The 13,217-nt window shown below is 40.7% G+C and overlaps 1 protein-coding gene across 14 annotated transcripts in view; it reads left to right on the top strand.

The window, feature by feature from the left end:
* RPS6KA5 (ribosomal protein S6 kinase A5) overlaps window positions 1-13,217 on the top strand; it is a 328,971-nt gene that overhangs the window by 20,493 nt on the left and 295,261 nt on the right. Inside the window, exon 3 of one of the 14 annotated variants that reach the window (XM_077123334.1) lies at window positions 6,792-6,919. The exons of 12 other annotated variants lie outside the window; for them this stretch is intronic. In XM_077123334.1, the coding sequence (XP_076979449.1) occupies window positions 6,874-6,919 (46 nt within the window). In that variant the 5' untranslated portion in view covers window positions 6,792-6,873. Of the gene's footprint in view, window positions 1-5,290; window positions 6,920-13,217 lie in introns of those variants that run through there. One more of the 14 variants, XM_077123335.1, reaches the window with a different exon arrangement.

Below are 13,217 nucleotides of genomic sequence, written 5' to 3'. Positions count from 1 at the left end.
ACTGTGCCAGTTTGTGACTGCTGTGTACCCCAAAAAAGCTATGTTCTTTAATCCTGATTCAACATTGCAGTGTGGAATCTTTTTTAATAAGTTGTTTCCATGGAGATGTGACCCATCCAGTTGTGAGTGGGACCTTCTGATTAGGTGGTTTCCATGAAGATGTGTCTCCACCTATTTAAGATGAGTTGCTTACTGAAGTCCTTTAAGAGGGAACCATTTCGGAAAAAGCTTCAGAGCTGACACATACAGAGATGTTTGGAGATGCAGAAAGAAAATGCCCTGGGGGGAAGCCATTTGGAACAAGAAATCAGGAGAGAAAGCTAGCAGACATCACCATGTGCCTTCCCAGCTGACAGAGAAACCCTGAACATCATTGCCCCTTTTTTGAGTCAAGGTATCTGTATTAGTTTGTTAAGCTGTCGCAATGCAATGTACCAGAAATGGAACGGCTTTTAAAAAGGGAATTTAATCAGTTACAAGTTTATAGTTCTAGTGCCGAGAAAATGTCTGAACTAAGGCACAAAAAAAGGTTACATTCACTCAAAAAAGGCTGATGCCGAATATGGACAGATGAGTTAAAAGAAAAAAAAAATGACAATAATGGAGGTGACAAGGGGTAAAAAATTGGGCAGATTGAAATACCTAGTGGTCAGTGAGAGAGAGGGGTAAAGGGTATGGGATGTGTGGGTTTTTTCTTTTTCTTTCTATTTTTGGAGAGCTGCAAATGTTTTAAAAATGATCATGGTGATGAATACACAACTATGTGATGATATGAGCCATTGATGGTATACTGTGGATGGACTGTATGTGTGTGACGATTTCCCAGTAAAAATATTAAAAAAAAAAAAAAAAGGCTGATGCCATCCAGAACACCTCTGTTAGGTGGAAAGTCATGTGGCAGGCAGCTCATTTCTGTGGGATCCTTAATTTTTTGGTTTCCTTCTTTCCTTCACTGCCAGGTTCCCAGGGATACTTCCCTTCTTTATATCTGGTTATACCTTGGAAGCCATACTTCTCTGAGGCTGTCATTTCTTCTAATCCCACTCATTTTCAGACCTCTTTCTAGCTGCTGCTTTAAAGTAGTAAGTTCTAAATTGTGTTTAGTATTTTGACTTTCATTGATGGACTCATTCTGAGGATGATTTCGTCTGAGTTTTGTCTAAATCCTTTATGCCTTTCTACTTTTTTCATTGTCTCTAAACTTCCTTCCCCTTGTCTCCAAATCTGTAGACTTGCACTGGTGGGTGGTGTTAGCTATAGGAATTTGGTTTATTTTTTTAGTACAGATAATTTGAAGGTTGTAGTGTTTTCTGTCTCTTAGCACTCTTGAAGGTATGGGTCATATGTAGTTTTATTTGCTGTCTTTGTTAGATTTATTTATTTATTTAGTTATTAATTAGTTTAGGTTTTGTTTTTTGTTTTTTTGTTTGTTTGTTTGGTTTTTTTTGGCATGGGCAGGTTCTGGGAATCAATCTGGCATGGCAGGTGAGAATTCTGCCATTGAACCACCTTTGCCAGCCCTAGTTTTGTTTTTTTAAAGGGTAAGTAGGGAGATTTGAAATTGGCTAGCCTTCATTGTCCCCCAGACTTGGAAATGTCTCGCTACATTTTTTTCTTTTTGCATGGGCAAGCACCGGGAATCGAACCTGGTTTCTCCAGCATGGCAGGTGAGAAATCTGCTGCTGAGCCGCTGATGTACCGCCCTCTTATTTTTTTAAAAAAATTCAGCTCAAACCTTACTATCTCCTCTTCCCTGAAGCCTTCCTTCCAGTTTCCATGCTCAGATATGCTCATATATTTGCTACTTCTCTGTGTTCCTAACTACTTTTATCTCTCTTTAATTTCATTCATTGGGTGGCCTTCATTGTCCTCCAAACTTGGACATCTCTCTATATACTTTTAAAGATTCAGCTCGAACCTTACCACCTTCTCTTCTCTGAAGGCTTCCTCCCAGTTTCCATGCTCAGATATGCTCAGATATTTGCTACTTCTTTGTGTTCCTAACTACTCTTCAATTGTATTCATTATATTGCATTGTATTTATACATTTATTTCCTATCTACTCCCACCTCCATCAAAATTGTTAATGTCTTTAAATCAGTCAACTGTGTCTTTTCCGTTTTTTGTGATACCTAGTAAGTACCCACTAAATGAATTAATTTTACGTCAAGCTGAATAGAGATATAGCTGATGATATCACCTCTATTGGCCAAGGATAATATAAATATTACTGGATCATATTGATCTTCATTTTTGAAAGAAGATAAATACAAAATTTGAACAATGATCAAGTTTATATTACACTAATACTAAAGTTTAAAGTAATAAGATTGCCAGTTTCTCCCATATAGTTTATAATGTTAACTAATTAATTTAAAAAATGTAATTTTCAATTTTTTACCTCTGATAATGTTGAGTAGTTAAAACTCTGGAATCTAAAATAATTCATAGTACTTTTTTTTTAAAACAGTATCTGTGAAAAAGTTCTGCAAAATATACTCTTTTTAATGTATTTGACTCTGTATCTTTTTCCTACACAAAAACATCTTGTATGTGCCACGTGGCTGGAATTCCACATATTTATGGAAAAGCCATATTTATGTTCTTAAAGGTAGACTTTGCCTGATTGTGAGTATGTTAAACATCCAATATAATGTTTTTTTTTAATTAAAAAAAATTTTTTTTGGCATGGGCAGTGTATTAGTTAGGGTTCTCTAGAGAAACAGAATCAACAGTAAATATTTGTAAATATAAAATTTATAAAAGTGTCTCAGGTAACCACAGGAACACAGAGTCCAAAATCCACAGGGCAGGCTGTGAAGCTGATGACTCGGATGGAGGGTCTGGATGAACTCCACAGGAGAGGCTCACCAGCTGAAGCAGGAATGGAACCTGTCTCCTCTGAATCCTCTTTAAAAGGCTTCCTGTGATTAGATTAAGCATCACTCATTGCAGAAGACACTCCCCTTTGGGTGATTACAGATGAAATCAGCTGTGGATGCAGCTGACATGATCATGATCTAATCCTATGAAATGTTCTCATTGCAACAGACAGGCTAGCACTTGCCCAATCAGATAAACAGGTACCACAACTTGTCCAAGTTGACACATGTCCCTAACCATGACAGGCAGGCACCAGTAATCGAACCCAGGTCTCTGGCATAGCAAGCAAGAACTCTGCCACTGAGCCACTGTGGCCCGCCCCCATCTAATGTTTTTGTCTCTTTATAAGTTGCATTTGCTTATGTTTGGTTTGTTATTAAGAGATAATTTTTTAAAGCATATATTTTCTGGTAGGTGTGGAGAATGAACATCCATAAACCTATTAACTAGCATTATCTAATCTTAATATTTTGTTTTTTTTTAGTTCATATGAATTCATTTGAAGCCTATATATTGTCCTTGATACCATTTTCCTTTCTCTTGCTTTTCGTTGTTTGATTGTACCATACTTTATTTTCCGTTGTCCTGTTTATGACATTAGACTTTTAAATTTTTTTGCTATTGTACAATGATCCTTACTGTGGCATTGTGTATATCTCTACATCTATATGTGCAAGAGTTTCTTTCTGGTCTATACCTAGGAGTGTAGTCAGTGGATGGGATATGCACACCTTCAGTTTTAGTCAGTATTGCCAAATTGCTTTCCAAATTGATTGTATTCATTCATGTCCCTCTAGCGGTACATAGGATTTCCTTTTGCTTCACTTGCCAGTTTTTTATGCCCTCAAACTTTTTAATTTTTACTGATTTGATGGAAGTAAAGTAGTTGCTCTTTTTGAATTAGGATTTCCCTGAATACTGATAGGTTTAATAGGTTTGTTTACCATTTGGTTTTTTTCTTTTGTAAAGTTGTCAGTACAGAACGTTTACTTCCTAATTAAAAAATTGGATTCTCTATTGGATTGTTTGTGTTTATGTTAAAAGAAGTCCTTTATACGGCTTGCATGTATTGTGGTTACATGTCTTGTGTCCTTAACTTCTTAAACAGAATATTCAGGATTGTCATGGTCAGGTTCATGTGTCAACTTGGCCAGGTGGTTGTACCTGCTTGTCTGGTTGGACAAGTGCTGGCCTGTCTTTTGCCATGAGGACGTTTCATAGAATTAAATCATGAGCATGGCAGCTGCATCCACAGCTGATTCCGTTTGTAATCAGCCAAGGGAAGTGTCTTCTTTAATGAGTGATGCTTAATCTAATCACTGGAAGCCTTTTAAGAAGGTTTTAGAAGAGACAGGCTCTCTTCCTGCTTTGGCTGGCGAGCCTGTCTGGTGGAGTTCATCCAGACCCTCCATTGGAATCTTCAGCTTCACAGCCTGCCCTACAGATTTTGGACTCTACGTTCCCACGGTTACCTGAAACACTTTTATAAATTTTATATTTATGAATATTTACTGTTGATTCTGTTTCTGTAGAGAACTCTCACCAATACAACTTGGTACCAGCAGTCGTTCTTAAGAAACAGAATCTTAAAAATGGTTTTTTATGAATGGTTTTCTAAACTGACTGGACTCAAAGGCACTAAGGACTCTGATTCCCATAATCAGAATGACATTGCTAATCCATAGAGTGAGTTGGCAAAAGAGACAGTCAAAATATCACCATTTGACTCTTCTAATGCTTTGCTTGTATGAAGCCAGGCTCTGGGGGATAATGTTTTTGACACCTTTATGGAGTTTTGTGGAAATAGTAAATATAGATATGTTGGCTGGTTGTTGTTAGATAAACTGTATACATTAATGAGTGAAAGGGATGGCGCTTAAGCTTCAAATGAGAAGCTTAAGCGCCATCTGACAGATGTAGACGTTTCTGTTGAGTGTCGTGACGGAAAATCTTATTTTCTGTAGCCATAGCCTTGAGGTCTCTGAAAATCAGACTCAGAATCTTATTATTAGAGTAGCAACTTTACAACATAACTGAAATCTCAGTCTTGCATGGTGTGTGCCATTAAAGTGATGGCATTGATTGGAAAGGAGTAGGACCCTGAAAAATGGGATGGTGGCATATGGATTGATAATGATGTCCATGGAGAGGTTGAAACCCTAGGTCATGTTGAGTCTTCTCTAGATAACCCTGTAATAGTTTGCCCTGAGGACATAGCTGCCCCACCTCCAGGCTGCCCAGAGGAGTTGGCCGCCCAACCTCCACCTGAAGAGATTAGCCCTACAGTGATTAATCCTGTTTCACCAGATGTAACTACAAATGAATGCCCTGAAGCAAATGGCATGGAAGATATTTCTAATTATTTTCATGACCCACCCTCACCACCCCTTATTACTTCCAGACTAGACTAAAATCCCAACAGACCCCTAAAGGTGAGGTACAAAGTATCACACATGAGGAGGTACGTTATACTCCGAAAGAACTGTGTGAGTTTTCCAATTTATATAGACAGAAATCAAGGGAATATGTGTGGCAATGGATTTTAAGGGTGTGGGATAATGGTGGGAGGAACATAAGACTGGATCAGGGTGAATTTATTGATATGGGCCCACTAAGCAGAGATTCTGTGCTCAGTGTTATAGCTCGAGGATTTAGTAAAGGTATTAACTGTTTGGATGGTTGATTGAAACATGGATCAAAAGGTGACCAACATTACCTGAGGTTGCAATGCCAGAACTGCCCCTATAATGTAGATGAGGGAATCCAGAGGCTTAGAGAGATTGGAATGTTAGAGTGGATTTTATCATGCAAAGCCTGCTTTTACACCCCAGGATTGTCCAGAGGATGCATGTTTTACCAGAATAGTGAGAAATAAATTTATGAGATTAGCACCATCATCCCTGAAGAGCTCTGCGGTTGCACTTCTCTGTAGGTCAGATATTACTGTGGGAACTGCTGTCACTGAGCTGAAATCCTTAAACACATTGGGGATGACCGGATCCCAAGTTGACAGAAGCCAGGTGGCAGCATTTAATCACCAAAACAGGGTGGGCGTAGCTATTACAATAGACAGCAAACTCAAAGGAGGAGTCAAAATACTTTGACTCGCAGAGATTTGTGGCATTGGTTGTAAATCATGGGGTACCTAGAAATGCAATAGAAGGGCAGTCTGCTAAATTCTTATTTGAGCTGTATAAACAAAAGAGGTCTAGGTCAAGTGAACAGAAGTCTAACTTGAATTACAAAAAGAGTCATGGCCCTGTAATCAATTTCCAGACTTGAGACAGTTTACAGAGCCAGAGCCCCTTGAATGAAGGGGAGGCCAGGTCCCTTTGGGGGAGAACCCTCTTACACTGCCACAAATCTATACAGCTAATCTTCCTCCAAGCCTTTCCCAAGGAGTCTGATGGCCTTTTAGCAGGGTAACTGTGCATTGTGGAAAAGGAAGTGATCAGATATTTCAGGGATTATTAGACACTGGTTCAGAAGTGACATTAATTCCAGGGGACCCAAAATATCACTCTGGTCCACCAGTCAGAGTTGAGACTTATGGAGGTCAGGTGATTGATGGAGTTTTAGTTCAGGTCCATCTCACAGTGGGTCCAGTGGGGTCTTGTACCCATTCTGTAGTTATTTCCCCAGTTCCAGAATACATAATTGGGATAGACCTACTGAGCAACTGGCAAAATCCCCACATTGACTCTCTAACTCATGGAGTGAGGGCTATTATGGTGGGAAAAGTCAAGTGGAAACCACTAAAACTGCTCCTACCTAGCAAAATAGCAAATCAGAAGAATACCAAATTCCTGGAGAAATTGCAGAGGTTACTGCCACTCTTAAAGACTTGAAGGATGCTGGGGTAGTGACTCCTACCACATCCCCATTCAACTCTCCTATTTGGCCTGCAGAAAACAGATGGGTCTTGGAGGATGACAGTGGATTATCGTAAGCTCAACCAGGTGGTAACTCCAATTGCAACTGCTGTTCCAGATGTGGTATTATTGCTTGAGCAAATCAATACATCTCCTGATACCTGGTATGCAGCCATTGATTTGGCAAAGCTTTTTTCTCAATAGCTGTTGGTAAGGACCACCAGAAACAGTTTGCTTTCAATTGGCAAGGTCAGTAATATACTTTCACTGCCCTACCTCAGGGGTATATCAACTCTCCAGCCCTATGTCATAATCTTGTCTGCAGGGAACTTGATTGTTTCTCCCTCCCACAAGACATCACACTGGTCCATTATATATTGATGATATAATGTTGATTGGACCTAGTGAGCAAGAAGTAACAATTACTCTAGACTTACTGGTAAGCGCATTTGCATGTCAGAGGATGGAAGATAAGTCTAACAAAAATACAGGGGCCTTCCACCTCAGTGAAATTTCTCGGTGTCCAGTGGTATGGGGCATGTCAAGATATCCCTTCTAAGGTGAAGGATAAGTTGTTGCATCTGGCCTCTCCTACAACCAAAAAGAGGCACAATGCCTAGTTAGTCTCTTTGGATTTTAGTGACAACATATTCCTCATTTGGCTGTGCTACTCTGGCCCATTTATCGCGTGACCAGAGAAACTCCTAATTTTGGGTGGGGACCTGAACAAAAGGAGGCTCTGTGACAGGTCCAGGCTGCTGTACAAGCTGCTCTGCCACTTGGGCCATATGATACAGCAGATCTAGTGGTGTTGGAAGTGTCAGAGGCAAATAGAGATGCTGTTTGGAGCCTTTGGCTGGCCCCAAAGCCTTACCATCTGCTGCAGATAACTACTCTCCTTTTGAGAAACAGTTTTTGCCTGCTACTGGGCCTTTGTGGAGACCGAATGCTTAACCATGGTCTACCAAGTTACCATGAGACCTGAGTTGCCTATCATGAGCTGGATGTTGTCTAACCCACCAAGCCATATAGTTGGGTGTGGACAGCAATACTCCATCATAAAATGGAAATGATATATACGACATAGGGCCAGAGTAGGTCCTGAGGGTACAAGTAAGATACTTGAGAAAGTGGCCCGAATGCCCATGGTCTCCACTCTTGCCACATTACCTTCTCTTTACCAGACCAGAGCTGTGGCCTCTTGGGGAGTTCCTTACAGTGAGTTGACTGAGGAAGAGAAAACTCAGTCCTAGTTTACAGATGGTTTATCATGATATACAGAAAGTGGACAGCTGCAGCACTACAACCCCTTTCTAGGGTGTCCTTGAAGGATAGTGGTGAGGGAAAATCCTCCCAGTGGACAGAACTTCGAGTAGTGAACCTGGTTGTTCATTTTGCTTCAAAGAAGAACTGGCCAGAGGTGTGTTTATGTACTGACTTATGGGCTATTACTATTGGTTTGGCTGGATGGTCAGGAACTTGAAAAGACTATAATTGGAAAATTGATGACAAAGAAGTCTGGGGAAGAGGTATGTGGATAGACCTTGTGGGATAAAAACATGAAGATATTTGTGTCCCGTGTGAATGCGCACCAGAGGGTGACTTCAGCAGAGGATGGTTTTAATAATCAAGTGGATATGATGACCTGTTCTGTGGATACCTATCAGCCTCTTTCCCCAGCAACTCCTGTCTTTGCCCAATAAGCTCATGAATAAAGTGGCCATGGTGGTAGGGTTGGAGGTTATGCATGGGCTCAGCAACATGGACTTCCACTCACCAAGGCTGACTTGGCTACAGCCACTGCTGAGTGCCCAATCTGCCAGCAGCAAAGACCCACACTCAGGCCCCGATATGGCACCATTTCCCGAGGTGACCAGCGGGCTGCATAGTAGCAGGTTGATTACACTGGACCACTCCCTTCATGGAAGGGGCGGTGATTTTTTTTTTTTTAACACATAGGCAGGCACTGGGAATTGAACCCGGGTTCTCTGGCATTCCAGGCAAGCATTCTTGCCTGCTGAGCCACCATGGCCCACCCGGCAGTGATTTGTTTTAACTGGAATAGATGCATGCTCTGGATGTGGGTTTGCTTTCCCTGAAGTGCTTCTGCTGAAACTATCATCCATGGGCTTACAGAATACCTTATCTCTCATCATGGTATTCCACACAGCATTGCTTCTGATCAGGGAACACATTTCACAGCAAATGAAATGTGGGAATGGGCACATGCTTGTGGAATTCTCTGGTCTTATCATGTTCCCCATCATCCAGAAGCAGCTGGATTGATAGATGGTGGAATGACCTTTTGAAAACTTAATTACGGTGCCAACTAGGTGGCAATACCTTGAAGGGCTAGTTAATGTTCTCCAGGAAGCTGTATAAGCTTTGAATCAGTGTCCACTCTATGGGGCTGTTTCTCCCATAGCCAGGATCCATGGGTCCTGGAACCAAGGGGTGTAAATGGGAGTGGCACCACTCAGTAGTACCCCTAGTGATCCACTAGGAAAATTTTTGCTTCCTATCCCTGCTACCCTGAGCTCTACTGGTCTACAGGCTTTAGTTCCAAAAGTGGGGAGTGCTTCCACCAGGAGAAACAACAATGATTCCATTGAACTGGAATCTAAGAGTGCCATGTATTCACTTTGACCTACACATGCCCCTGGATCAACAAGCCAAGAAGGGGATTACATTACTGGCTGGGGTGATTGAACCTGACTATCAGGGGGAAATAGGACTGCAACTACACAATGGGGGTAAAGAAGAGTTTTCCTGGAATACAGGATATCCCCTAGGGTGTCATTGAGTACTGCCATGCCCTGTAATTAAAATCAGTGGAGGAACTGCAACAATCCAATCCAGGAAGGCCTGCCAATGCCTCTGATACTTCAGGAATGAAGGTTTAGGCCATCCCACCAGGTGAAGAACCATGGCCAGCTGAATGCTTGTTGAGGGTAAAGAGAACATGGAATGGGAAATGAAAGAAGGTAGTGATAAATATGAACTACAGCCACATGATCAGTTACAGAAACAAGGATTGTAATGCCATTTTATTCATGTTATACTATTTAAGTTGTAAGATATCAAGTTTAAGAATGAATATTACCCAAGGACTTGCACCCTATTCTGGAGAGATTTAATGTGTTTCAGGTTATATGCAGGTCAGTTGAGTAAAAAAAAAAAATGTGTCTTTTATTGTTTTCTATTTAGAAATTAGGTATGGTTTAATGCTTATGAGTATAGCTGCCGAGTTGACAAGGGGTGGACTGTCATGGTCGGGTTCATGTGTCAGCTCGGCCAGGTGGTGGTACCTGTTTGTCTGGTTGGGCAAGTGCTGGCCTGTCTTTTGCTGTGAGGACATTTTGTAGAAGTAAATCATGATCACGTTGACTATATCCAGAGCTGATTCCATTTGTAATCAGCCAAGGCGAGTGTCTTTAACAAGTGATACTTAATCTAATCACTGGAAGCTTTTTAAGGACGATTCAGAGGAGAGAGGCTCTCTTCTTGCTTTGACTGGCGAGCCTCTCCTGTGGAGTTTGTCCAGATCCTCCATTGGAATCATCAGCTTCACCAGAAGCCAGGAGAGAAAGCTAGTAGCTGATACCGTGTTTGCTATGTGCCCTTACAGCTGAGAGAGAAGCCCTGACTATGTTCGCCATGTGCCTTCTCACTTAGAGAGAAACCCTGAACTTCATCGGCTTTCTTGAACCAAGGTATCTTTCTCTGGATGCCTTTGATTGGACATTTCTATAGACTTGTTTTAATTGGAACATTTTCTTGGCCTTAGACATCATCACAATTTATTTTTTTTCCCTTCTTTTTTTTTGTGAACAGTAACATATATACAGAAAAAGCTATAAATTTCAAAGCACAGCACCACAATTAGTTGTAGAACTTATTTCAGACTTTGACATGGGTTATAGTTTCACAATTTTACGTTTTTACTTCTAGCTGCTCTAAAGTACTGGAGATTAAAATATATCAATTTAATGATTCAGATTTTCATATTCATTTGTTAAGTCTTATCTTCTATATATAATTCATCCATTACCTTTGATCTTTCCATACCTCTCTTTGAGGTTGTTTGGGCTATGGCAGTTCTAAATTTTTGATATTGGACGGGTCTGTCACTAATATGGAGTAGGGAGATGGGACTATCTGATATTCTGAGAGGCTGGGCTGGTTTCAGGATGTATCTGGACCAGGGACCCATCTGGAGGTTGTAGGTTTCTGGCAAGTTACTCTAGTGCCTGGAACCCTTGTGGAATCTTATAAATTGCCCTAGGTGTTCTTTAGGATTGGCTGGAATGGTCCTGGTTGGGGGTTGGCAGGTTATGATTGGTAGCAAATTCTATCTGAAGCTTGCATAAGAACAACTTCTAGAGTAGCCTCTTGACTCTATTTGAACTCTCTCTGCCACTGATACTTTATTAATTACACTTCTTTCCCCACTTTTGGACAAGATGGAATTGTTGATTCCATGGTGCCAGGTCTGGATTCATCCCTGGGAGTCATCTCCCATGTCACCAGGGAGACTTTCACCCCTGGATGTCATGTCCCATGTAAGGGGAAGGGCAATGATTTCACTTGCAGAGTTGGGCTTACAGATACTAAGGTACATCTGAGCAACAACAGAGGTCCTCCAGAAGTAATTCTTAGGCATGCTTATAGGTAGTCTAAGCTTCTGTGCCACCTACATAAGCTTCACAAGAGTAAGCCTCTTGATCGAGGGCATGGCCTATTTATTTGGGTGTCCCTGAAGTTTGACACAGTATCAGGGGATTCTGTGATGGTAAGTTTTAATAGTTCCATAGTCTTTCTCCCCTCCCTCAGGGAACGTTGCCAATACTTTTTAATTATCTGCTTAATATACTCTAGAATGTTTCCAGGCATTACAATAATAATCTGTACAGGAATAATGGACTCTTTCTTATTCTGTGCTTCCTGTGTTTCAGTTGTTCAAATGAGCTGTACAGATGGGTTGAATTAGATTATGCACTACAGAAAATTTCATTCCAGATCAAATAAACCTTTCTTGCATTGGTCTCAAAGAGTATATGTGGTTCTAAAATATAGACACTGTCTTCATTACCCCTATTTTACCCCTAAAATTACCCCTAAATAATTTAATCCCAACCTGTTCAGTTTCGTTCTTATCTCTAAATATCAAGTTATATATATAAAACAGCCTCTTAAAATCCAGATAATAATCACCACTCTGGACTTAATGTGTCTGCTCTAAAAGCTTGCAATCTAGGCCCCTGTTTTCTTATAACCATTTTCTAAAGGTTGACCATACCGTTGTTGTTTTTATGTTTTTGGCTTATTTTGTCCCACCAAATGTCCCACATGTTTATTCACATCATTGCATGCCTCAGGACGTTGTTCCTTTTTGTAGCAGCACAGCCTTTGTTCATAATATACAGCATTGTTCACCAATCTACTTCCCTGTCAGTGCATCTTTCAGCCACCTGCATTCATATGGCTTCATGTGGAAGGCCCAAAGTCCACAGTCCATCAAAATTCTCAATTTTAGATGATTTCATTGTTCCCAAGAGAAAGAAAACCAATAAACACACCCTCACCAAATAAAAAATCTAAACCTCCTCTTAACTCTTGTCCCTCACCCATTATTTACCTCTGCTATTGCTGTGGTAGTGCTGATGATCTCCTTTTGAACATAGCTCACAGCGTGCAATAGCACTTTCCCCCTGTACCCTGGACTTGAACACTCTTTATGCAAGAATCATATCTTTGAAGTAATTCTTGTGAGAACACATTCATATTTCTAGGGTGAGTCAGAGGGACATGTAGGTCTATGCAATCCCTTTCAATCTTGTTCATCTTCAATATGGTAATATTACTTCTAGACCCACTAGAGAATCGCCTTCACTCCTATCTATTCCCTTACATTGGAGTTCAACCTCATTAGCTAATGGTTCACCAATCTCTAGCTTCTATGTATCTCTAAGTCCCCTCTATTCTGTATTATAAACCTCTGATTATTCCTTTATACTGGTCGTAAAAGTGGACTCATACAGTATCTATCCTTTTGTGTCTGGCTAATTTCGCTCAGCATTATGTCCTCAAGGCTCATCCATTTGTCATGTGCTTCAGGACGTCATTTTGTGTTACTGCTGCATGATATTCCATCATATATATGTACCACATTTTGTTGATCCACTTGTCTGTTGATGGGCATTTGATTTGTTTCTCTCTTTTGGCAATTTTGAATAATGTGGCTGTGAACATCTTTGTGCAAATGTCTGTTTGTGTCATTGCTCTCAGCTCTTCTGGGTATGTACCCAGTAGTGCTATTGCTGGGTCATAGGGCAACTTGATATTTAGTTTTCTAAGGAACCACTAAACAGTCTTTCATAGTGGCAGCACCATTATACATTCCCACCAGCAGTGTATAAGTGTCCCAGTTTCTCCACATCCTCTCCAACATTTATAGTTTCC

This window comes from Tamandua tetradactyla, chromosome 12, assembly GCF_023851605.1.
Source record: "Tamandua tetradactyla isolate mTamTet1 chromosome 12, mTamTet1.pri, whole genome shotgun sequence".
NCBI classification, from domain to species: domain Eukaryota; kingdom Metazoa; phylum Chordata; class Mammalia; order Pilosa; family Myrmecophagidae; genus Tamandua; species Tamandua tetradactyla.
Note: the sequence above shows the minus strand (reverse complement) of the source record. Positions and strands in the feature narration are given on the sequence as shown.